At 34.8% G+C, this 27,671-nt stretch overlaps 1 protein-coding gene across 1 annotated transcript in view; it reads left to right on the top strand.

Annotated features, from left to right (window-relative positions):
- LOC129226790 (transcription factor SUM-1-like) overlaps positions 1–27,671 on the top strand; it is a 123,664-nt gene that overhangs the window by 22,882 nt on the left and 73,111 nt on the right. Inside the window, exons 3-4 of the mRNA XM_054861418.1 lie at positions 5,596–5,851; positions 11,239–11,442. Of these exons, the coding sequence (XP_054717393.1) occupies positions 5,596–5,851; positions 11,239–11,442 (460 nt within the window). The remainder of the gene's footprint in view (positions 1–5,595; positions 5,852–11,238; positions 11,443–27,671) is intronic.

Here is a 27,671-nt window from a genome sequence, read left to right as displayed (position 1 = left end):
ATATAGAAGAAAGTTTCGTGATGGCCACAACATACTAGTTTTCCATTGTGAGTGCCCTATCTCAAGAAGCAATGCTACGTTCTGGTTGAAATTTGGAATATATGTTAATCCATATGTAAACAGGCTTTGGTTCAATTTTGACGCCAATCGCTCCAAGAGGTGTTGATTTTTTTTTTATTTTTTTTTGCGAATAAAAATAGCTTTATTAATGCAACAATAAGAAAGATAAATCGTAATAGATTGTCGTCTGCGTATTTCTCGTGATTTTAATTGTATGGAAATGATCGGAAATATTATCTCAATGATTTAAAATTTTTAACTGTTGCCATCTTATGTTTGTTAACAAATAAAATATTTGTAATTAATTCAAGCAAGGCTTTTAAAATAACTTTCAATTTTCGCTCTTTGCTTTGCTTTTGCAATAATTCAGACATCGGGATGGTCGTCAAGTTTTTGCATGTGTAATTTTTTTTTTTGTTGGGAATATTGCTTCCTCGTCAAGCATGGGGAGGGATCAGAAAAAGGAAAAATATAGAAGAAAGTTTCGTGATGGCCACAACATACTAGTTTCTTTTGTGTTGGTTTCTATGACTAGATAGTCATTATGGGGTTTCAAACTGAAATTATGTTGATCAAATCTTAGTGTTCCATGCCTCTGAATATAATTTAAAAAGTTGAGTAAGATTATTTTTAAATTCCGATTTAGAAAAAAAAAAGCCACATAATGTCATTTATCTCCCTGGTATATTTTCCTACCCACTGCTTGTGCTTTAGCCAGTTGGATGGAACCCTGAAGACAGCTTTGATTTTTTGATTCAGACCAGGAGTCGAGCAATCCCTAGTCCAGCACCCCCAATGGTATCGTTTCATTTGGTGGTATTTGTGACCACGAGCATGTTTAGCGTCCCCCAGTAACCATTAACGAAGGCGGTGGATCTTCGACCGGCTAGGATCGAACCCAAGTCCCTCCGGTCACAAGTCCAGGCCACCACGGCCCTACCTCCCAGCTACAGAAGTACACAATCATTCTCACTAAAAACTCACGCAAAAGTTCAGAAAAAATCAGGGCTGCGGAGTTGGAAGAAAAACTTCTGACTCCGACTATAACTCCGATTTTTTTTTATTATTTATTTTTTCCCCCCCAAATTTTCCTTCCTCATGGGAAGAGGGGGGGGGACCCGTAAACAGAGATTGAAATATTAATTCCTTTTTATGAAATTTTCGCGTTGTATTTTATTGTAAACCTAAGATGTATATAACGTCAGAAATTCAAATTATCCAAAGTTGCGATTTCTGAAGTAAAATTATTTAAAAATACTTAAAAATCCCATTTTTTTAAAAAATTGAATATTATTAATTTGTTCCCCTTTAGTGTTTAACTTAAAGATGTTGATCAAATCCTGTGCTTCCAATTTTTTAAAGCTGTAACCTGAGGGTTTTTTTTTTTTTTTTTTTTTTTTTCTTAGTCAAAAAAACTTTTCTTGACAGGGGAAGTCCTCCCCCCTTACGGGGGAAACCCATCTGGTGGATACCGCCTCAACTTAATTTCAGATTGTATAAAAATTGAAATACTTTAATTCTAACAAATTTCCCCAATAATATCCACCTAAACCTTAAATTTCATCTTGAAAATTTCAACGAAAATATTGCACTATATTGCGGGTAGAAATCGGGTTCATGTACGTCTGGAGCAAATTTTACGCAAAATGCGGCGGTATACAGCTTTGTACAAATAGCTTTTACTATAGCTACATTTCTTGGCTCAATTTTTAATTTTAGTTTTATTGCCAGCTTTCGACTTAACCTTAATAAGAAGATTTTAGGATTAACTTTAATTATTGAGTATTGTAACCAAGAAATCATGTACTGATTTCATTTTGAACTTTTTAGAGATAACCAAGCTTTCTTAGATAAAGTCTTTAGATTAAAAAAAATATATATATATTTTATCGGATCTTTTGGATTTGCGCTTTCGGGCCAAGCCAACACTTATTTGAATTTATCAAGCACCCTTAGAAGTTTCCCGACTTGCTCAAGCGATTCATATATCCTTTTAACTATTTTATAGCTAAGATCGAGGTAAAAAATATATTATTATTTTTATTTGAAAGTGATTACTTAGGGAATGTTAACCAACAAAATCGTTTGCTGACAGTTGCTATCACTTAAATAAAATTAAAAAATATGCAAACTGGGAGACGGCGTAGGTAGCTGTTACAGAAAGCTCGATAAACAATCAAGCTAGCTGGTTGCCACAATGACAAGCATTTTCTTATTAGTAACATGTTATCAAGTTAGTAGGTAGTCAGTTTTTTAAAAAATGCAAGGCGAGTCGGTGAAAATTAAAGAAATAAAAATCCCGGAGTCGGAGTCGGCATGTTTTCGAACGACTCCGACTCCTTTACCCCAAAATCAGTTCGACTCCGACTCCATAGCCCTGGAAAAAATCTTAATATATAAAAATCTTCTGTGCGGACGTTTGTCACCATAAGGCTTTTGGTAGAATTACAGTAACCGGGTCGCGTTGGCGTAATTTTTCAAAAACTGCCAAATTTGGCACCTACGACTCAATGTAAACAAAGTACTACAATGTAAACAAAAGAAATCATCCAATGAGTGTTGACCCAAAGATAAGGGGCGGAACTTCGGATTGCTCAAACTATCACCTTAGTAACTACAACTGTTTATTAACCTTTTTCTTTCTCTGATTGCAATCGTAAAGAAAAAAAAAAGGCATTAAAATTCTTTTTTCCTTTTTAAAATATTGCAAAATATGGAAAGAAACAAATGATAAGGCCTATTTTTTTTTATAGAACTATATTATTTTTCTTACTTTGAAATAAAAATTGTAGAAAAGACAAATGAGAGGTAACTTTTTTCAAGATGTTAACTTAAACGTGGGAAGATAAAGCGCAGTATCTACAGAGATGGATATTTGAGACATACAAAGAAACGTGTTTTGAGATTCGATACTAACAATAGCGAAATGATGGAATTTGATCTCTTTGTTTTTTCAGTGGAAAGCAAGTAAGCAAGCTTGTACAAGATGACTAAAATGCAACCCATAACAAAAATGCGAAAAAAAATTTAAATAAAAATTTGCCGATACTGCTCTTTACTTTCCCATTGCAGTAATATTGAACTCATTTTTTTCTGTAGGAAAAGAAATAAAATATCATGAATGATGTATGTGAATGAAAAGGTTCATGACGGAGATGGTGTTACTTTCTATTAACATGTTTAATTTGCTAAGGAACATTAAAATGAAACATAAATTTTTATCGAAATTTAACAACAGTAAATGTTGGATAGAACACGACATTAGTCTGAAATAAACTGAGAAAAAACCATTGAAAATACTTACTGTTTAATTAAGACTTAAAACGATCTACTAAATAAGTTAAATAATATAAAAATATTCATTCAGAGAACGTTATCATAACTAAAATTAGAATTCTAACTTACTGAATGAGTGATTACGATAATTACTAAATTTTAAATTTCAGATAGAACAATAAAACATGAAGGAAATAACTTACTGCGAACACATTCCAAAAATGTATGAATAACTAATTTTTAAATCTAAAACTTAAAAGAGTTAAAAGTGACAAACATTTCGCGATGTAAATTTTATAAAATGTTTCGAAGATCTAAAATTTGAAAAAACACAATATGTTGCCAATTTTCAGAAAAAAATCACCTTTGTGAAAATTTAAAATATTATTCTATGGAATTAAAAGAAAAAAAAAAGGATTTATTAAACAAATAAATTACTATTTTGTAAAGGTGAATTCTGAAATGGCTGATTGGCCAAACGAATAGCAAATCAGCTTTGGTGTAGGGTTACCAAAATTGCTCCGTCGCCAAGGTAAGGTAGCGGGTTGGCAGAATGAAATATTTATCGCCGCGACCCGGTTACTGGCTGGATTACAGTAACGTGGTGACTTGGCGACTTTGGCTATAAACAATAGAGTTGCGTGATCATTTGTTTTTTAACACGCTTTTATTAGCTTCACCTGTATGTATGTATCTTGTAACGGAATCTTGCAGTTCAAATTTCGCTCACTTCCTGCGATCGGACTCTTTTGAAATTTGGCACACGACCTCAGACCCGGTGACAATGCAATATTCTATAATCAAATTAATTAACTCTTTTAATTGTTAGTTTCCTCCAATTTTAATCAATATTTTGGCATAAATCCAACAATGTGAAAAAGGAAAAATTAAAAAAAATACATTAAAAAATGCTCGCAAAAATTATTTAAAAATATCTACAAAAACCTTTAATTTTTCTGCATCAGACAAAATTTGTTCCAATGTTCCAAGGTAATTAGAACATGAAATATAATTGTTTTTAACTAATTTATGCCAAAATGTAGATGAGCCTTCAATTAGAAATTCATTGCTGATCAGACCATTGTTGAGCAAAACTTTTATTCAAATGCATCTCAAATTTTCAAAGTAATATAAATATTAAAGCTACTGTTAACGTAATTTATTGTATTTTTTGTTTATTCGGCGAAATATTTCAAATTGCAAAGAATTGCTTTTGGTTTTTAAGAGTTTTTAGTCATTTTAGTTGAAAAATATGTTTATTTTACATTGGGAAAGGGGGGGGGGATGAGTGATTTTCACTTATTCAGAGAACTGTTTTTACCTTTATCATTTTTTTTAAACGATATCCTTTTGATTGTTTTATTATTTTTCATTTGGGGGATGTTGCAGCGGGATTTCCCGTTTGTTCTAGATGGACAGTTAAATTTTTACACTTAATATATGAAAACGCTTTTTATCCTTTGAGTATGGCTGAAGGAACAAACGATCAAGTACGGGTAAAAAAATAGTTAATAAAACAACTGCTGTGTGGGCATTAAACAAATCAAGTTGTAATAAATACACGCAAACTGACACCACGCAACTTAAAACATTTTCTTTTTACTTATTTTTTTCAACAAAACAGTTCAAACACTTGATAGTTTATTGAAATTTTTTTAACTTTTCAATTTACAAAGTCTGAACAGAACAACGTCTGTCGGGTCCTCTAGTATATATATGAATTTAAGACTCAACTTTTAATTCGCATACATGAGTACACGAGGGTGGTTCAAAAATACATGTAAAAAAAGTTTCTCCTAGATAAGAGGACACCCCTCAATATTTTTAGACTTGTGGACAGTAGTATGCTGGAAAAATTTTAGCTTCCCATTTCAACTGAAAGAGGGTGATCAACTCCCTCCCCCAAACTTCATATGTATGGGGAGGGGGTTAAAAAAATACATTGAACTGAAAAACAATGCTACATATTATAATATACACGAGTAATATGCATATACATTGCAATAAAATAATTTAGAAAAAAACAGCTGAGGAGTTTAAATGCTTCTAAATTTGTGACATTTTCTGTTCTAAGACTAATGCTAAATTGACGGGTCATTGAGCACATTCTTAAAATTTGAGTAAAAAAAAAAAAGGAATATCCTGGACTCTAGCTGAAAAAAAGGTTTTTTTTTTGAACCACTCTAGAGTACACGCATTCATTTTTTTTTTTTTTAACAATACTTGTTCCGGATAAGATTTAACTTCCCTTCTTTGCAGTTACCGTCCGATAAGAAGTCTTCCCAGCGCTACCAGCCAATCGAGCGAGGAGGGAGAGGAGGAAGAAGAGGAGGAGGAGGAGGAAGAGGTAGATGCGGAGGAGCCCCACGTTCTGGCCCCACCCTCGTCGGTGCCCCGTGGGGCGCATGGGCCGAGGCCTTGCCTCCTCTGGGCCTGCAAAGCTTGCAAGCGAAAGACTGTTGCCATCGACAGGAGAAAAGCAGCCACCATGCGGGAGAGGAGGCGCCTCAGAAAAGTAAGCAGGATTGTACAGGCAGTGGTCGAACATTCATTTATAGTGTTTCTTGAATTCAAAAAAATGGGCCGAAGAAAGACTAGTGGTTAGCGCATTGGACTTACGATAGGAGGATGCCAGGCTTGTGGTCCGATACCATGAAGGCCTACCGTGTTTGTACGGGGTTTGTGCTAGTTATATTGGCGGGACCAGAAATCCTGTGGTGAGTCGCTCAGCAGTTGCCTCGAACACATACCAGTCGTTGGCGTGCTAAAATATTTTTAGCTAGCAGTGTGAAGATATATCCAGCGTCTATATGAAAATACTTGCCTGCAGCTTAATTATGCCTTTTCTTAATAAGTGCCTAATCTGAAACAAGGGCGAAATTAGTCTTTGGGTGCACTAATGTTTATGCAGTAACTGATACTAGTGTTCGCCCAGTGGTCGAAATTCGACCATATTCATAAATGAATATTTGAGAAAACTTGTATGAATTTAACTATTTCTAACATTTTAATTTCTACTCTTACTCATGTTTACTGCATATCTGGAAGCATACAATTATTAATATGTACGCAAAATAACAAACAGTAATAATTTATTTCAATTTTGCTTTTTGTCTGTTAATCTCAAAATAAATGGATGAAAGAGGATATTTTGGCAATGGGGTCGTTTCCAAAAATTTTTAAAGTATTTTTTTCTGAAAGAGCATGCTTAAAAACAAGGGTTTTAACAATTTTTAAATAATTTTAAAAAAATTAATGTGTTTTAATTATTATTTTAATCGATGCGCAAATTGAAATTTATTTTTTACGCTTCTGCACATGGCATCAAAAGCAATGAAATGCCATTCACTGATGTCATTACGCACAGCGCAAATTATCATAACCTGGAAACATGGTTGACAGCAAAGCTTAAAAATTTTGCTCAGCTATGGAGTAGCGTGCCAAAGTACATAACTTGTAACGTCATAAAGACCACGCTTTATTTCCAAAATCAAACATTTAAAAAAAATAATAAAAACTAACTGTTGAAAAAAATAAAAGTTTTTTCTGGCTCCACGTTATTTCTTTTGCTTATTCTATCAATTTCATTGACTAAAAGTAGTACTTTTAACTGAAGAAAACAACCCCATCAAGAAATTTGTGTAGCCGTCAAATTCCGAGCTTAAATAATTTTATTTTGGATACCATGTTGTTTTGTGCTCACCCGATGCAAATCGACATTTCCCTCCTCTTTGTTTACGTATACAAAGGAAAAACATTTTTCGCGCTTTCATTGGAAACAAAAAAATTGACGCCAATGGATAAAAATCGCCAATCATCCAATTTTAGAATGGAATGAAGCAGCAAAACTCAGTTTATACGTAAAACTTCTGCGTGAACAATATTACTTATAAAACTTCTACTATTATTGAGTAATTTGCTTTGACATCGGCCTTAGAAATATTAATTTCCAAGTATGAAATGCACGAACTCTACTCGTGGCAACATATAACTGTCCATTCGAAAACACTGGACGTCGCAAAAAAAGTGCAATTTTAAAAAAAAGGTCGTCTTTGAGATTTAATTATGGTTAAGGGCGGTGTACAACTGAAGTCACACCTTTTAACACTTTCGACCCTCTCCCCCTTTTGTCACAAATTTTGCACTTCACCATACTCCCTCTTCCCTTAGTCACATGTCACTCTGTTTTCAATAAACGTTCCTATTAAAAAAAAAGCTTGTTGTCACATTCTACCCATTGTATGCCCCTCTTGTCATGTCTTTCCTCTCCCTTGTCACAAACTGTTACTATATCGTAAACCTCACCTTAAAGCGGGACTCCATTCGTGGACTGCCCCTATTTTGTGGCAACCGTATGCAAATGTAAGTTTCCCTACTCTTTGTTTTCGTATGCAAAGTAAAAACATTTCTCGAGCTGCAATTGGTGTCAAAAATTTGACGCCAATAGGTGAAGAGCGCCCGCCAATTTAACAATTATCGAAATCTTCCCGAATGAAATGATCCTGCAAAACTCAGATTATACGTAAAACGTCTGCATGAACAATGCTTCTTTTAATAAGATTAATATTATTGAGTAAGTTGCCTTGACCTCTGCCGTTAGAATTATTAAATTCCAAACAGTCAAATGAACGAATCCTACTTGCTACATTAAAAATTGTTACAAATAGACATTTCTGTACTACTTTTTTAAGAATGCAAAAGAAAAATATTTCTCGCCCTGGCATTGGTGCCAAAATGGATAAAGTTCGCCAATTTAACAATGGAGTCTTTTCCAAAATTTTAAAAGTATTTTTTTTTTTTTTTTTTTTTTGAAAGAGCATGCTTAAAAACAGAGGATCTAACAATTCTTTAAATAATTTGTTTAAGTTTAATATTTTTTAAAAATTACTTAAATCGGTGCGCTTTCATTGTTTACGCTTGTGTAGATGACATCACAAATGAAATGCCATTCAGTGTTGTCATTTACAGAGCAAAATATTTTATTCTCATCTTTACTCACGCGTATTGGCAACGATATGGTTGGTAGCAAGCGTAGAGCGCAATTTTAATTCGCTTCTTGATTATCATAACGTGGAAACGTGGTAGAAAGATGCGCCAAAGAGTGTCATGTGTGAAGTCATCAAGACCACGCCTTGTTTGAAAGATCGGACATTTTAAAAAGCTAATTAAAAAATAAATGTTAGGAAAATGAAAGTATTTTCTGGGTCCATGTTATTATTTATTATTTATTTGCTTATTCTATCAATTCCAGTGACAAAAAGTACTACTTTTGACTGAAGGAAACAACCCCATAATAGAAGTCGTTCTGAATGAAATGATGCTGCAAAACTCCCTTACGTAAAACTTCTGTACAAACAATATTCTTTGTAAAAGTAGGCATGATCTTGCCGTTAAATTAAAATTTCCAACAGTCAAATGAACGAACTCTACTCACGGCAACATCAACCTATAATGGAGTCTTTTCCAAAATTTTAAAAGTATTTTTTTCTGAAAGAGCATGCTTAAAAAAATAAGATCGAACCATTTTTTAAACAATTTGTTTGAGTTTAATATTTTTAAAAAATTACTTAAATCGGTGCGCTTTCATTATTTACGCTTCTGCCGATGACATCACAAATGAAATGCCATTCAGTGTTGCCATTCACAGAGCAAAATATTTTATTCGCATCTTTACTCATATGTATTGGTTGATAGAAAGCGTAGAGCGCAATTTTAATTCGCTTCTTGATTATCATAACGTGGAAACGTGGTAGAAAGATGCGTCATTTGTAACGTCATCAAGACCAAGCCTTGTTTGAAAGATCGGACATTTTAAAAAGCTAATTAAAAAATTTGACTGTTGGGAAAATGAAAGTATTTTCTGGGTCCTTGTTATTTTTATTTTTTTTTTTACTTATTCTATCAATATCAGTGACAAAAAGTACTACTTTTGACTGAAGGAAACAACCCCATTGTCCATGCGAAAGCACTCGACGTCGTAATAATACGCCAATTTTATCAAAAGTTTCACCTTCCTTGCGTTTGACGAACCTCACCGGTCTACCGGTAAGTAACCGGTAACTAACCGCAGCGTTCTATGAACAACCGGTTACCGCATCGGTTACCATTCTAAGCTGTTGATTGGTTGAATGGAGCACGTGATCTGCTGTCACGTGTTTAATTAACCGGTCGCTACCGGTCGTGCTCGTCGAACGTAAGTCAAGAGATCTGTTTGTGGTGATAGCAAATGCAGGTATTATTGGGAGAGCTGGAACTGGAAGTCATCCCTCACTCCGTAAAATAATTCATTTAAATATTAAAATCGCGAACACATAATCAAAGAGAAAACATTTTAAATGCCCGTAGTAACCCAAAAAGCCTCAATAATAAAAACAAATGCAAGTATTTCATTTCTTTATGCTCAAGCGAGAATTGGCAACACCACAATATTATCCAGCAATTTCTTCACGCTAACTATGTCGCGTGAAAAAGCAAATAAAAATGAATTTTCATTAATTTTTAATTGCTTCTAGCGCGTTTTCTAGCCATTTTAGCGGATTGGCATTTTCGAACGGTAAACCGGGTAGAACGTGTTTTATAGTATTTTGCACGAGCTTTCCAACCATACCAAGCTCGAAGCGCTAAAATGCATTTTTCATGTAGAAAGAACTGTTTAAAAAACCAATTAAAACTTAATGTTTCACGCTTCCAACAATGAATTTCAACAATGGAAAAGAGATAAAATTAAAATTTTTGAGTTGCGCTAACTAAAAAATGCTTATAACTTTTTTTTCTAGTGGATTAAGGTTATTGGACCTTGGGCGCCCTGACCTTTTCTTCGTTAGGAGTATTTTTTAAAGACCTTTCCAGCCATATCAAATTCGAAAAAAATGGACCGTCCGTTCGCGTAGAAAGAGCCATTTAGGACGAAAATGCGTTTTTAATTAATATCTCCGTTAATTAGCGTTCGATTTTAAAAAAAATTTGTTGATGACACTGAAACGCGGCAATAGCTACGAAACAAAAAAAAAAAGAATGAAGGAAATCGGTTCACGAACAGAGGAGGAATCGGTACCGAAAGAAAACGGCTTGCCTATTAATATATAAAGATGTTTAAAAATCGCTTGAAAGCCTTCTTGACTCCGGTTTCGGGTGGATTTTTTGCAGATTTGTAACCTAACTTTCATCTTTAAATTTGCGATATGAAGCCATGCAAACCTCTCACTAGTGTGTTGAACCATTGTTAGCTGCCAGTCTGAAGATATACTTAGCTCATGTATGAAATTATTTGCCTGCAGCTTAATTGCAACTGTTCCAGACCAATGAGGCCCAAACAAGGGCGGGGTTGTAATCTCTGGTTGTTTCAACGGAGCTGCTCGGTATTTGTTTGTAAGCCTAAATATGACCCATTTTATCCCATTCACACAAAAGATAGAAATAAAAAAGAAAAATCTTAGTATTTTATTTCCTAAAAAGATCAGTTTATGTGATCAAATTCTTTTGCGAGGAAAGACTTCAAATTTATCCTGCCGTTAAATAAAACACAAACTATTTTAGGCAGTTGAAAAACCATCTGTTTTGCAAAGCAGCTTCAAAGTTTGTAATATGCTTGCTATATTGAAGAAAAACACGTATTTGGTATTAAAAGCTGTTGCCAACAAACTAAGTGATATTCTAAAAAATATTTTATTTAAAAAAATTCAATTTTGTTTTTGTTCATACTCAGCTAATTAGAAAATGACTCATTTTACCCAATGATCCACTTTTTTTCCCTACCTTACCGACAGTCTCTTGATTTCTTTAACTGGGCCATTAGTATACGCCTGTAGTTCTGCCTTAGCCCAATTTGAGGGCGATAACTTACAGTTGATGGAAGAAACCTCTTCTGAAAAGTTTGACATTCTCGCTGCTATTTCTCTACAGGTGAATGAGGCGTTCGAGACACTGAAACGCCGCACCAGCCCCAACCCAAACCAGCGATTGCCCAAGGTGGAAATTCTCCGCAATGCCATCGACTACATCGAGAACCTGGAGGAACTGCTGCAAGGGGCACATCATGTTTTCGGAAGACACCCGCGGCAGGTTATTGGAGAGAGGAAGAATCTACTGCACCCATTCGAATACCGGGTGAGTGTTCTAAGTGTTCTTTTTTGTACCAACTATTCAAAATGAATCGCCTTCGGTGTGCTTGCAACGAAGAATTCTTGTTAAGAACAAGCAGACGATTTTTTCCCTACTTTTTGACTTCCATCTATCATTATATAACCAATCGAACATTTCAAAGCACCGGAACGCAAATTGTTTTTTAAGTGAAACTTTTTATGCGAGGGCTTTGAAATTCTGATCCATATAACCTTCTTCAGTGATGGAAATGACGAAGTTGTGTTTTAACTGCTGTAGTTGTTTTTTAACTGTTGCCAAAAACAATGAAACATAGCAGTAATTATAAAGTTAAATTACTTCCGCTTTTTAATTGTTATTTCCTTTCGCTTGCCCAGCATACACGTTAATTTTTTTTTTTTTTTCAACGATTCACAACTTTGAACTAATGAAAATTCTTGTACATGTATTTGATAAAGTCCAGGAATTCATCTATGAAATGACCTTTTTCAAAGTCAAAGCGAACTGTAATTGAAGACCTCGGTAAAAGCTGGGGCGGGTAGCTAGCTTTGTTTAAGCACTTTTCAGGAATCACAAAAAAAAAAAATCTAATTTGAATTCTGAAACTTTGATGTCAAATTATGTTTTTCGCAATCACGAGTTGCGACAAGACCCTACTCATTAGAGTTATTGTTTCTAGAAATGAACCCCCCCCCCAAGCATGCCCCTCCTCCTGGGTGGTTATGTGTGTATAGTTGTGTGTGTGTAGGCTTAAGTGTGTGTACGTAGGCCTGTGTATGTGTGTAAAGGCGCTCACGCGTTGGCGAGTGTGTATGAGCATGCGTGTGAATTACATGGACGCCACCACCCAGCAGAAGTGGATTCCGGGGGACAGTGCTCAGGAACAGAGCAGCCGTGCCGCCGCCGCGCCGGTGGGCGGTGGTGCTGCTGGTCCAAGCTGAAAAATAATCCCAACGCCAAGGACTGTCAAATAAGAACAATAAGCAATCGTGATTGCTCAAAAAAAAAAAAAGAGAGAGAAAGAAAAAATTTTAAAAGTTCATTCTTTCATATTGTTTTTCTTCCTTAATCGGGACACTCGCTAAAACTTGATGAGACACATACAGCCCATAGCCGGGATCGCCGCAAATCTTGAGAGAAGGGGATTCGCGGAGGGGCTCTCTAAGATTCGCGGCGGTCTCGGCATGGCATGGCCCACAGGCTGAGTATACAGTCGAACTCTTTTATAACGAGCACTGTTTTAACGAAAACCAGGATTTAGCGAAGAAATCAGGAAAATTTGGTTGGTACAATGTTAAACTTATGGGAGCATAAATCGGTCGCTTTTAACGAGCAAACCCCGCTTAAAGCGAGCAGTATTTTTGTGATTCATAAAATTTCCAATCCGATATGTTCTGATATGAATTCCGATTTCAGCTTAGTTTATCCTTTCTTGGAAAATTTTTTTAACTTTCCGAAGTCAACCGAAAGTTAATGATGAGTCCTGAGAACATGTGATGACGGTCCTTTATTTATTTATTATAATAATAATAATTATTCTTTTTTCAAAATATTTGTGGAGTGGAGAAGCATTTGAATAATAAATATTTGTTGATGCAAATATGTTTCCACTTCCAAGGATATTACAGAATGGATTCAAACAAATGCAAATGAAAAAAAAAAAAAAACAATGAAAGCAACGACGATAACGACAAATGCGAAGAATTTAAAACTGAACCATCTTCAACATCAATGGCTTCTGATGTACAGAAAAACTTAAAACCTTTCTTCGAAGTCAAATGTCGATTTTTTTTCGGGAGCACAAGAAAGATACAAGGAGACAATAAGGCAGTTCAAAGCAAATAACCAGAAATAATAATAATAAGACAAAGCAAGTGCGTATAAATTTTCATGATTTTTCACGAGCTCGTCTTTTACGAGCACTCGGTTATAATGAGCAAACATCGCGGTCCCTTCGCTCTCGTTATAAACTAGTTCGACTGTAGCTGCATTATCGCTCCGAATGAATGGTTTCCTAAAAGAAAAAGATGAACGTGTGTCATACCAATTAAATAAGATGCCATGTTTTTATCTTTTGACTGCAAGGATGAAATTGGTAGCACAACGGCTGATGATTTACTTAACAAGGTGGAGGATATTACAGCCAATGGTTGAACTAACTTGTGTGTTAATTCTCCATTTTGCACATCTCTCATATATATGTTTTCTTCCTCCAAGGCAGGACGTGTTCAAATTTCTCTTTTAACCTTTCGCTATCATTTAAATTAGACTCTAATAGATACGTCTAAATGCGACAAGTAACTATCTACAATATCACAGGCCTGAAAACTCGCCTCGTTAAGGTTGGTTGTCTTTGAAAGATGCCCGTGTGGTTAAATTGCGAAATATGTGATTTGAATTCGTCTAAAGCACATTCGAGTTAATTAGCATTTTTTAACAGTTTCTTTTTTCTCTATAGAGTTTGTAGTTGTATGGTAAAATTTCACGTTACACTACAATTAAACGTTATATTCGCTATTGTAGAACTTCATGTTTAAAATTTGTAAATATCATGAAAGCAGCGACAAAAGTGAAAATGGGCTCGCATGTATCTTCCTTTAAATTTTACAATAAGCAAAGCGTGGTGGGTATCGCTAGTACAAAATAAACTTTTATTCTTAATCCTGAAACTTACTATTTGACAATTCTTAACGTTACAAATGTACCTATTTTTTATTTAGTTACGATAATGAAAGTCACCTTCTGACAAACATTATCAATTGATCACTTACTCAATTTAACATTACAGAGAATGCTGACATTTAGTTAAAATCCCTTTAACCTTCCCAAAACAAAATTTAGTTTGGTATTTTAAGAAATCCCTTTTAATGTAAAATTGTGGGGAAAAATCATTCATCACTAAATGGCTTTTTAATAGTTTACCAATACAGATGAAGTACTCAGATCGACGTTGCCATTAGTGTCTGAGAAATTACGCTTAGGTGCATCAAAAAATGGGTGAATCGATGGGAAGGACATCTCTGATACAAATTTAGAACGTTTAAAATCGACTTCGATTCGTTTTGTTTCTAAAACGGGTTTTGCTTTCTATTTTAATTGAAACCGCTCAAAAACGATATTTTTTTTCGAAATTGAAAATCATTGTTCGTGTAACCTCTGAAAGACATTTAGATCACGTTCGAATGGGACGACCGGCTGAACCGGTAGGCTGGTCATATGACCGTCAATGACGATGACGCAAGTGGTTAGTATCCGAGTTAAAATAGAGAGTTGTAGGAACTTGAATGCTGCACTAGAAGTTCTACAAAATTAGGCAAAACACCAGTAAAAGTCACTGCTTCACTAGTGACCACTTTAAGTTTACTTATTTGCTTTGAAGAAAGAAATGAAAGTTAATAGTGTGATTTTTGTTGGTACTTAATGTAACTATCGTAATTGAATCAATTTTCTTCATCAGTTATTTGAATTTAAAGTAAGAAATGTAAATTCTTCGGATGGGAGAATGTCAGATGGCCACTACTGAAATTTTCAGAACTTGGATTGGGCACTACTGGATCAATTTTGAGGTTTGGGAAAAATCTATAAAAAAACTGAACAAATTGAAATTCTGACATTTAAAAAAAATGGGACGATTAAAGAAGAGTTCGAGTATAATACGCTCATTGAGTTTTAAGAGAAGCGATTACTATTGTAGACCCACAGTTTAGAAATGTACTTCACTGTGGCCACTACTAGTGCATTTTAAACCTTGAAGTAGCCATTACTGGTGTGTTTACTTTACTTTTAAATGTAACTATTAGTAACTACTTTTCCATTCTTGGAACTGCAGCATACGATTTGTCTCAGTCCCCAAAGGTCAGTCGGGTACCTCTCTCTCCTTTCGAACATCTCTAAAGAGTTAATTTCTCATCATTTTAAAGAAAACTTACACAGTGCGTTGCATCTTCACTTCGAATACTACCATAACCTTCCACGTCTAAATTTGGGAAGAGTTCTCATCCCTCCGAACCCTTTTAAAAGCAGGCGATTTCTTTCGGCTTCCAGTCGCTAATTCGTCACCGTCTCTCCCTTTTCGTTTGCACTGTAGCGTGAGATGATACGCTACTGTTTCCCGCTGCAAATAGAAAGATTAGAAGATGCACTTTGCATTCTTCGCTCCCTCTTCTCCTCGCAAAAATAATGACTTCGAGCTGTTGTCACATTAGCGCAAGACGAGAATCAGTCACGCCCGCGAAAAGTTTCTATTCCATCGAAAGAATATTCTATGTGTTAGAACCAAGGCCCGATTAACCTCTGCAATTTTGGGGAAGCTCGGTCTCATTTTAAGGCCCCACACTTTTTATTATAGGATTTTTTTTTTTTTTAAATATTCTATGCACATTGATACAACACTGACTAATACTAAGTGACTCAGCAGAATTCAAATTTAAGTTTATTTCACCTTACCGACCGACAGATTTTTTTATTATTATTACATACGTTGCACTTGAATTCTCAGTAACATGGGTAGTAACATTTTGAATCATATTTGACACTTCATAAAGGAAATTAAATGTCATAAAGGGACATTGTAACAGAGTTGAATCAAATCTCACGTTTGAAAATCTAGCTTGTGGCAACATTTTATCAAATGTGTCCTTACTTTCTATAATAGTTTAATTCCTTCAAACATTTTTGTTTAGCAAATTCTATTGCTTGCAACCTCCTTAAAAAACTCAGTTAAAAGCAGAAACTGGATTTGCTAAGCACAATTTTACAGTCATATTTGGGCCCTCTAAAAACTTTGAGGGAAAGCTCAAGCTTCCCGAGTCTTTTGGGTAATCAAGCCCTGATTAGAACAAATCCTTTATACCAATTTTGGCAAACCCGGCCTTGAACTCCGTATGCCAATGCCATCAGGGGTACCCCGCAGGGCCACTGAGAGCTAAGGAGAGCTCCTCGTCAATTTGGTCGCCGAAAACCCCTCCACCCCGAAAACGTGGCAAATTTATACAACTCCATTTCCTATCCGGGCTCCTTCAAGGAACGGGGCCCTAGTTTCCGACTAGGTCGACGTGACACTTCGTCGGCCCTGGTGCCCCGATGGGAGGACACAGTGACCTCCAAAAACTTCCTTATTCAGCAATTTTTGTCTGACGATTCGGCAAATTCATCATCATTCGGTAAAACTTGGAGTTCTATTCACCAAAATTATCATCAAGCGGTGATGAAATTCGGAATTTCGTTCGCCAAATTTATCATCATGCGGTGAAATTTGGAGTTCCATTTGGCAAATTGAGAACTTCTGCCCTCCAAAAATTTTAAGTTTGGGGAGCCCCTGACTGCCATATTGTTTATAAGAGAAGCCATCTTTGGTAAATATGTATGTTTTGTAGGTATTTATGTTCGATATACAAAGTAATAGGACTAGATGGAATAGAATGAAATTTGGCACAAAATTTAATCACTTCCCGAAAAAGTTAACGCGTGCTGTCTCAATGAAAAAATTCGAATAAATTTTGCTTTTCTTCTGGTTTTAAGTAAAATTACCAGTTTTAAAATATCTCATGGCAGAAACGTCATACTTTTTTTTCTGCAGCACACATTGACTCTCAAAAAACTGCACAAGATTCAATGAAAACCTACCCATGGTTTGAACAAAACATAAGTCCTCTTACATCTCTTTGCCTCATTTTTTTTCCTAAGTTCGTAGAGTAATTAAAGCACGCCTAATATTTGTTATAAGCAGTTTTTAAATTTTTAAATGAGCTTCACCTAGACATTTAACTGCTGAAACGGCGTCATTTCACCAAAACACATAGTCAAACACATAGACAGTATAATTTCTGCTGAAGCGAGATATGAAGTTAGATACAAATCGTTTTGGGAGTTAAGGCCTAATAAAGATAAGTTCATTATGCTATGTGCCATAGATATAATATTGATTCGGATCTTAATTGTAACCGAGGTTTTCGACAAACCCGCAAACCACAAAGAACTGGATGGATTAAAAAAAAGAAAAATAAATAAAATCCATGCCGGGTTGGGGTGTTTTTGGGTTTTATTATGTGTAACTGAAACTTTCAGCCTTAACCATAATTATGCACAAATTTACCCATACATTAACGGATTATTTTTGATGAATATTTCTTAGAAATATCTTTTTAGCCATTAATTTCTTAATTCTATCTCCTAATATTTCTGTAGAGTAAAGGAAGAAAAATATAAGTTACTAATATAATATTACGTCAGTTTTGATTTTATTTCATCTCACAAAATAATAATTTATTTAAAATTCTAATCTCTTTACAAGTTATTTAATATAGAAGACATAATATCACTTATTTGAGCATTTAAATTGCATGCCTTTAAAATTCTATTCATTAAAAAGAGCTGCATAAAAGCAATATCGTACCTAGCAGAGGTGACACCAGGGGCGGTAATTTGTGGTGTCATGTCTTCCTCCCCTCAAGCTCCGAAAAAAAAATGAATATTCTATATAAACACGAAAACAAGCAATTCATTTAAGTTTCAGAATCCTGATCCTGAGTATAGTTTTCGCGGCATGATGTGGGGTGGTGGGGAAAAAGGGGGTTCGGGAGTTTTCCCCCCAAGAAAATTTTAAAATTTGTAGTCTTAAAAATGCATTTTAGCTTCATATTTTTCAAAAACTTGCAATTCCACTTTGGGTTTCACCCCCCTCCTCCCAGACGGGTGATACCCGGGAGGATCGCCCTAAGGCTCCTATAGTGGTCTAGTTATAGGGGTTCTAGACCGCTCCCTCCCGTAGTGACAACACTGATAAAAGTATGCATGGAATGATGTATGTATCTGCTAATGCTGGTAGTTTTAACTTTACTCGTTTAGAAATAAATACTAAATTTCAAACTGTGACTTAAGTCCTAGTTGAAATGAAACAAAAATGCTTAATGATCAGATTTGTTTAATGAAAATTTTTATCCGTGGATAACTTTAAGTAATTGACGCCTTTTCATCACCTCATTCTTTTTCATGCTATTGTCTACATTAAGCTTTTGAAAAAAATAATTTTGAAAATACAAATTATAGTAGGAAATCGATTTTTTAACTAAGTACACTACTATCATTTTGTACGAAATGTTTTTGTAAGCTAAAACTACTCTCTCCTGGAAATAGTGTATCTTTAAAAACTTCTATAAAACCCCAAAAAGACCAATTAAATCCAATAAACTTCACCCGGTCGGAGCTTTTTAAAAAAATTTGGGTTTTTTAAAACCCTATTTGTAACAATGTGCTTTGCTAAACGCGACAAAATTTTTCCTGTGCCAGCATAAAAAAATGTGGGGCTGGTGTTTGGCGTAAGACATTTCTAAAGCCTTGGTTTCCTAGAAGCGAATCGCCGATCTTCGACTTCGCTCATCGACGTAACGTTGAAATCAAAGTCAAGTGGATTCCGACGTGACCACTCAGAACGCCGAATTGGCTCGGGCGCGCATGAGCAGAAGAATCAAGTTTTCGCCTCGGCGAGGAACGACGCCGACGCTAAGCGTGTTCGCTTCTAGGAAACCAATGCTTTATTGCGGACAACGCCGGGTAATTTTGCATATTGTCTAAAAAATTGAGGATAATTTTCATTCAACTGACGTAGGATAAAGTTTATAATGATTTAGACTTTTCCCTGTTTCTCCGTAATGGAGTGGTTTCCTTCAGTCAAAAGTACTACTTTTAGTCACTGAAATTGATAGAATGAGTAAAAAAATAACATGAATCCAGAAAATACTTTCATTTTCCAAACAGTAATTTTTTAATTAATTTTTTAAAATGTCCGATTTTGAAAACAAGGTGTAGCCTTTATGACGTCACAAATGATGCAATTTGGCGCATGTTTCTACCACGTTTCCCCGTTATGTCGATCAAGAAGCGAATTAAATATTGTGCTCTACGCTTGCTATCAACCATATCGTTGCCAATACACGTGAGTGAAGATGCGAATTAAATACTTTGCTCTGTGATTGGCAACACTGAATGGTATTTCATCATTTGTGATGTCACACGACAGAAGCGTAAACAATAAAAGCGCACCGATTTAAGTAATTTTTTTAAAATATTAAACTTAAACAAATTATTTAAAAAAAGGTCAGATCCTATATTTTTAAGCATGCTCTTTCAGAAAAAAATACTTTCAAAATTTTGGAAACAACCCCATTACGTAGCGAAACAAGTTTTTGGAAATCACCGAGGTTGCCTTATTATCGCAATAAACCTTTCTTAGGCGTTACAAAAATGAATATTTTTTAAAATCCTTTTTATTTATTTGTTTATTATAAGAAAAATAAAACTCGTGACTTAAAAAATATTAAGGCGTCAAAACACTTCTACTTAGAGTAGGTGTTTTGCAATTTTGGCTCCTAAAAGCAGAAAATCACGATGTTTAGCTCCCAGAAAAAGTGATTCAAAAGCTAATGAAGGACAATGATGATGAGTTTAGTACCAAAGAAGGAAGGGGCTTTTTACAAGTTTTGACATTTAAAAAGAAACGATACCACAGCTCGAACTGAATAAAATATCCCCCTAAAAGAAATTTTGTATGTCTTCGAGAGCAATGGATTACCTTTGAGTGATATGGATCTAACACAATTTTTTCAAATTTTTAGAAACAATATATGAGTTCAGAAATGAGATTCAGCTCATTTTGAACCTTTTAATGTATAAAAATTGCGTCAAGCTCAACAGTTTTCATTTCTGCTATGTTTCAGCATCAACATGTGTATTAAAATATTATTTGTTTACATTTTGTGTGACACTACGGGAACGTTGATGAAGTACGTCCCATCAAAGAGGGCTCCCGTCCAAAACCCGACTGCGAGTTCGGTACCAGACACATCTGAGCTAAATGCTCAAGCAGCGCGGAGTGTAAAAGAAGCGGAGTCGAATTGGAAGTGACAAGATGAAAACCGTCTGCAATCTCCGCCAGCTCCTGAAAATCGGAAGTTTTCAGCTCAGGCGGATGCAACGACTGATAACGCTCACACCTTTAACCGAAAGGAAAAAAAAAAAAAAAAGGGAGAACGAACGAGAGAAAAAAAAAGAAAAAAAAAACAGAAAACAGTGGAGTGGTCTTGAGAAGTATTAAAAAAGCTGAAGTCATTTGTAGTCTTCTTCGTCTGTCTAATAGTGTTATTCTCAATTCGATTAAAGAAAATTAGCAATTTATTTTTAGGTTATTTTCATTTAGAATGTCCAAAAATACAATTTAGCACATAAAAGCAAAAAGAAAAAATCTCTTGCGCTGGAGAAACTGGCAAACAACTATTCTTTAATCCTCATATATATATATAATAGGCGTTGATCGAGTAACGCGAGTGTTTCAACAATGAAACTCGCGCCACGACATGATAATTTGATAATATATTTTGTTAATGTTTAACATGCTTAGAAAGGCTTTATTGTGACAAGGCTGAACTCGATCCGGTAACTTAACTGTTTTACTGGTAAGACTGTGTCATTTCAGAGGAATGAAGAAACGAAAAAATGGTCAACATCGAAAGCTACCTACTGGAGTTTAGGGTTCACCCACTGGGGTTAGGGTTACTATTTCAACTATCAAAATATCACCAAACATGCAATAATCGTTCAAATGCAGGAGCAATTTTCACTCGTCATATATCTTGATGGGCGACTTTATGCAAAATTTAAATCAGGATTGGGGTCAGTATTGTGTAGTTATGCCAGCAGACGTGAAATAAAATAGTTTACAGAGAAAAATATGAACTAGACTGAACATTAGGATTACTTTTCGGTAGTCAGGTGGAAACCGTACCACAATCACGTGATTAGTTGGCAAGTTGACAATCGGTTCCTTTGTACCGTATTACCCGCATTATCCGGCATGCCGCAAAATTCGGGTCACCAGATTTTCAATAACACCTGCCTGGTCCTTTCCGGCATACCGGAAAAATCGAGGTTAGGGAATAAAAATTAATACTATAAAAAATATATGTCCAGCTTAAAAATGAATATAAGTTCTACATATATCTTATTAGTATTAATAAAAAGTTTAACTTTGAAAAAATATTTACTAACAATGACATTTATTAACAAGAAATTTAACAAGATAAATATTGTTTAATAACGAATAATTTTAAAAAAAATAATAAATGAAAGTAAGAAAGTAAATATTTAAGCAATAAGTTACCACAACTAAACCAGTGCTAAAGAATTTTCCATACCTATTCAATAGATAAAAATTAAACTTACCTCTCTAAAAGGAACCTAAAATAATTTATTTAAAAATATTATGAACAAATCGCAGTAACGATGATTGCTTCTGAATTAATTACTTTATTGACATATAATTAAATCCATTAATAATGATCTACGATAAATAACAAGCACACATTATATACAATACACATTTTTTTTTTTTTTTGAAAGAAGGTTATTTTCCGGATTTATCTATTTTTTTTCCTTACAGTGGTTTGCTTTTTTATTGGAGCTGAATGGGAAAATTTTGTTTTGTTGCAAAATGAACCTTGAATTATCCGACATGCCGGAAAGTTCGAAATTCCAGGCATGCTGGTCAACCTCACTTTTTTTTCGGCATGCCGAATAATGCGGGGTAATACGGTACTCATTAAGGTGGATCGAAAAAAATGAAATTTCGAATCTTAATTTGGAATACCCACCAAAAGCTGTGCATGTGTAAGAACAATACACATGTAAAATATTATCAAGTTTGAACAACTCCTTGAGGGTCCTACCAAGGCTTGAATTTCTCCAAAATTAGGAAAAAAGGTCAATTTTCCAAAATTTTATACAAATAATAAGGTTCAAAATTTTTGTTCTAATACCATTAAAATGTTTCCATTTAAAACGCTTTTCATATATCTTCAAAATTATTTATATTCTTTGCAGTATTAGGTTCGCACACAAGTTCGTAAAATTTCGTGAAATTTCCAAAAACTGACTTTTTTTAAGCCTTCTTGCACATTGCAATATTTTTTTTTTAAAGTTCTTTTTTTTTTTGCAATGACTGCAGAATGCAGTTTTAAATGGAAATGAAATTATACTTTATTATATTAACAGCCCAGCACCTACGACAAGGAGCGTAATTGCTTCAAACTGGACCAGTGGTAAATTGTCGCATCTGTCTAGCAATTTACCTACTGGTGCTGCAAAAATTCACATGGGCCAGCAGTTTCACCATCAAGTAATGTGAACAGGTAACGCAAAGGCTGCTCGTATGCAGTTCACAGATTAACCTTGGGACAGGATGTCCAATTTTATTCTCTATGGCCGCAATTGCACCGTTCTTTTTTCTGGTTTTCGTGGCCGTGCCATCACAGTCAAAAGCTAAAATATCCTTAAAGCTTAAACAAATTTTCAGTACAAAAATCACATTGCTGTCACGACATTTTTTCCCGTTCCAGAAGTTGGTGTTACATGACCCAAATAAAGAGAATTTGATTTTTCAACCATGGATTCCTCGCTTATGGTTCTTCTATGGTATCTGTCTCCAACCATTTCTTTTTGTCATAGTTTTGTCTTTACGGCTATCGAAAAATGGACTTTTCAAACCCTTTCATTTCTAGTTCGCAGGTTTTGAACAGAAGCACGTACTTCGTCTGTGACACCTGTGACACTTTTCTTGCTGTCTTCGAATTTTATTCCTATCAACGACTTTAGAGCGATCATTATTTGACACAGTACCAAAATCCTGTAATGTTTCTGAAGCAACATCGCACATCTGTCAGAAATGCCGTATTGGTAGCACACTCTTGATAGCGTTGGGCAGAGAAAACGTCATTTGTTCCACTTTTGAAGTGACATCAACACCAAAAAATGTTGATGGCTCTGTTGGCGGGAGCATAGCGTTGCAAATTTTTCTTCTTCTGGAAATGAAACAAAACATTGCTATTCCTCATCAGTGTAATTACAGCATCTCGTTACGTAAGTGAAAATCTGAAAAAAATATTAATCCTGTCATTCAACGAAATGCCTGTTTTTGCCACCCGGAAAATATTTCCTTAGCAGTGATCACTGATGAAAGAAGTACATCAGAGAATTGGCTTTGCGAAGATTTTGAAGGCCAGACAAGTGGCTTCTGTTCATGAAGAAATAAGAGAATTCTACAATTCAAGGATTAACTTTGATGCATCATACTACTCTGATGTTATCAACCGGCAAGAATGTGCAATAACTGCCACCCCTTCTTCTATTTTAGCTGCCATATCTAATGAAAGTTTTCAGCAATACATTGAAAACACCAACGCCAATTTTGCGTTCGTTATTGTTTTTTCAGTTAGTACAACTAAATCATTTTGATAGTTTACTTCTAATGTAAAATGAATAATAAATTTATACTTAATACATGTGGCTCGGCAGATGGAAAAGGTAGAATGGAACTCGAAATGCAGTCACCTGTTTTTAGTGGATGCTGGGCTGTTAATGTAATAAAGTTTAACTTCACTTCCGTTTAAAACTGCATTCTGTATAGGCGTTGTAAAAAAAGAAACCTGGACTTTATAAAAGAAGAAATATTGCTATGTGCAAAAAAGCTTAAAAAAAGTCAGTTTTTGGTTAATTTCGCGAAACTTAACGGCTTATGTGCGAACTTAATAGTGCAAAGACTGTAAATAATTGTGAAGATACATGAAAAGAGTGTTCAAAGGAAGTATTTTATCCGTATTATAACAAAAATTTTAAACACTAGTATTTTCATAAAATTTTTAGAAAATTGTACTTTTTAAAGATTTTTGGAGAAATTCAAGCCTTCGTAGGACCCTCAAAGAGTTGTTCAAACTTGATAATATTTTACAGGTGTGTTGTATTTAAAAGTGCACAGCTTTTGGCAGGTATTCCAAATTAAGAGTCAAAATTTCGTTTTTTTCGATCCACCCTAGTACTCATTGATCAAAATTGTAACACACAAATTTTCACATGAGTACACGGTTATGGAAGTTTAAGAACAACTCTTCTACACTGTGTTGCGCTTATAATCTGGATTTTATATAAGTTTGCAATGGTTTCATCAGTTGTGATTTTTTTTCAAAACATGCAATACTTCGCATCCATGCCAAGCGGTTTATAGTCTAGCTAAATCGTTAGAAATTACCAAATTTCTGTCCCATTCGCAAAAATCAGGCCATAACAGCTTTTGTTTGCTATGCGTAGGTTTTTACTTGCTGAGACTTTTACATACTGAATGAAGTCAAAAACTTCATTTCCCATTCAGCATTTAGTCGTTTTCGCAAGTTCAACCTTTTTTCCATGGACTCACTAGTTTTCAAGATTAGCTTACAATTTTCATCAATGTGTACAACATTAAGCAGAGACCGAATGAACCAAACTATTGCAATATGAAAATACGATGAATTTTTGAAACTATCGCAAAAAAATCATAATAAAAGAAATACTCCGTTGAAATGACAATGTAGTTTCAGAAATATTTATTGTTTAAGTTTCCAGATTCATCATGGGGCTATTCCAAAAACATCACAAAAAAGCATTTGCTGGACATGAGAAACTGCCGTCGTTCTTGTTTTGGCACCACCACGTGCCAGCATCCTCACCTTGAGGCGTTGAATAAAAAAGATTCTTTTTTTCTAGAGATGTTTGGAGCAGATGTCACTCCGATCTGTCTCCTCCCCCGTCTCCGCTAGTCTGTCATCGCGGGCAACAGGTGAAGAGCACCTCTTCACCCCTCTCTCGTTCCTACTCAGACGATCTTCCTGCTCTGCTCTGAGGCATCTACTCTGAGGTTTCTACAAGCTAATACAGTCGAACGGCGAAAATCCGAACGCATACCAATGCAGTTTTAATAAACCGCTCGACAACTGTTTAGAAACATATAGGGGGATGCGGGGCAAAGTGAAATAGTTAAGGTTACTTACCTTTTTCAAAATGAACAAATTTTAAATTTCTTGTGAAAACCACAGGACATAAATAATGAATCATGTATTTGGTAAAAAAACTTGCATGGAAACACATTTTTTATTTTTGGCAGCAAATTTGTAGCTGTAACAAAAGTGGAAAAAGTTCACCTAAAAAGGTGAACTTTTTCCACTTTTGTTTTTCCATGGGGTAAGTTAAAAATTAATATATTTTTAAAATAAAATATTTTCTATTTGAAGTATTCAAAATATTTTTGATCAAATTAATGAATGAATAAATGATAGAATGAATGAATAAATATAGAAAAAATCTATACTAATAATATAAAGCTGAAGAGTTTGTTTGTTTGAACGCACTAATCTCAGGAACTACTGATTTGAATGGAAAAGTTCTTTTTGTGTTGAATAGTCCATTTATTGAGGAAGGCTATAGGGTATATAACATCACGCTACGACCAATAGTAGTGGTTCAGCAATAAATTGAAATTAAATCAATAATAATTATGATGCATTTTTTGTTGCATCAATAGCTCGAATTTTTGTTGCGGAATAGCGCAGTCGGTAAAGAGCTCGGACAGTAACCCCAGGGTTTCGGGTTCGAAAGAAGCTGCAGGCGGGAAGATTTTCAGCATTTATTACCTCGGCTCATTCAAAAATTAGTTAATTTATAAATCAAGGGTTTACAATTATTTTTTATTAATTTTTTTTCTTTCGATTATCTTATTTCACGAAAAACATCGATGAGTATGAGGGTAGGTAATTTTTTACTATATCATCGCCTCAGAGCAACAGTAGGATGACTTAGTGTTATTAATGAGCTTAGATGTCTTACTGTTGCTCTGAGGCGAAGATATATATATACCATAGCGTGATGTACTTAAAATACTTTTTTAATACATTGTTGTCTTATTAAGTGGTTTGAAACCGCGGGGCACAGCTAAAAATAAGTAAAGGAAATTATAAATTGTTTTTCATTATTATTACTGACTCAGGCAACGCTGGATATGTTTGCTAGTAAAACAATAAAAGAATAAATAAATTAATACATGAGGAAAAGTAAATGAGTGAATAAAATAGTTAATGAATAAGGAAATAAGTGAATGACTCAATAAATGACTTGTAAAGGTAGGAATGTAAACGAGTTAAGTAATATAAATGAAAAAGTAAGTGATTTGATAAATCTTTACTAATAATAAAGCTGAAAGTCTCTCTGTCTGGATGTCCGGAGGATGTCTGGATGTCTGAATCTCTGTGACGCGCATAGTGCCTAGACCGTTCAGTCGATTTTCATGAAATTTGGCACACAGTTAGTTTGTAGCATGGGGGTGTGCACCTCGAAGCGATTTTTCGAAAATTCGATGTGGTTCTTTTTCTATTCCAATTTTAAGAACAAAATTATCATAAGATGGGCGAGTAAATTACGAAATTATCATAACGTGGAACCGTAACACGGGTACAAGCCAATTGGCGAAAAAATTCTTCATACATTATTTGTAAATATACAGGCGAACCAAAAGACCTTTTAATTTTTCTATTACGGGCAAGGCCGTGCGGGCACCACTAGTATTTAATAAATAAACACTGCATGAGTTATTAGTAGATCTCAATTAATAATTTAAATGTTAATTACATGAACTTTATCATTTCATAAAAAGAAAAGTAATTTTTGACTGACAATAAAATATTACAATATGAATATCAATTTCTGAAAATTTCTTGCATTATCTTTGATCTTGTATATGCTTTGATATTTAGAGGCAAATTTTTCTGACTGACATAGACTATATGTGTCACTACATAGTTAAAATAATGCCAGATGGGTGTCGCTAAAAACAGAGTAAATATTTCAGCATTTCATTTTGCCCCACATTCCCCTGCATTGAGAAATAAATAATGGTTAAAGCATTTTCTTCGATTATGATTTTCATTCCATTTTCCTTGTTCATTTCCAGTATGATAAGACCTCACAGAGAAAATGCAGTACTATAAATATTTTTCACTAGCCGCCTGCGGCGAACAGCTGGTCCGCCTTTTTACGCGATTCGCCTTTTTACGCCAGGGTTGCCGCCTTCGGCGGCTGCATAGACAGTTTAGCGACGGTATTAATCAATGTTTTTCTCTGTATATCAATATTATCATTCGCCTTTTTACGCCAATGTTGCCGCCTTCGGTGGCTGCTTAAATAAATTTCGTGGCGGTATCAATCAATCTATATCATTATTAATTTGAATAAAATATTTTCTAGATCTATCTCCAGTTCCGTCGTTTGGAATATTTTTAAAGGAGGGGGAGGGAAGACACAAACGGCTTGCTCTTCATGCAAATTTTGTCGAAAAGTAACAAAAAACTTTCACTTTTACGTGAAAGCATTGTTTTTTCAAACTC

Source organism: Uloborus diversus, chromosome 7 (assembly GCF_026930045.1).
Source record: "Uloborus diversus isolate 005 chromosome 7, Udiv.v.3.1, whole genome shotgun sequence".
NCBI classification, from domain to species: domain Eukaryota; kingdom Metazoa; phylum Arthropoda; class Arachnida; order Araneae; family Uloboridae; genus Uloborus; species Uloborus diversus.
This window is presented reverse-complemented; position numbering and strand designations above follow the sequence as displayed.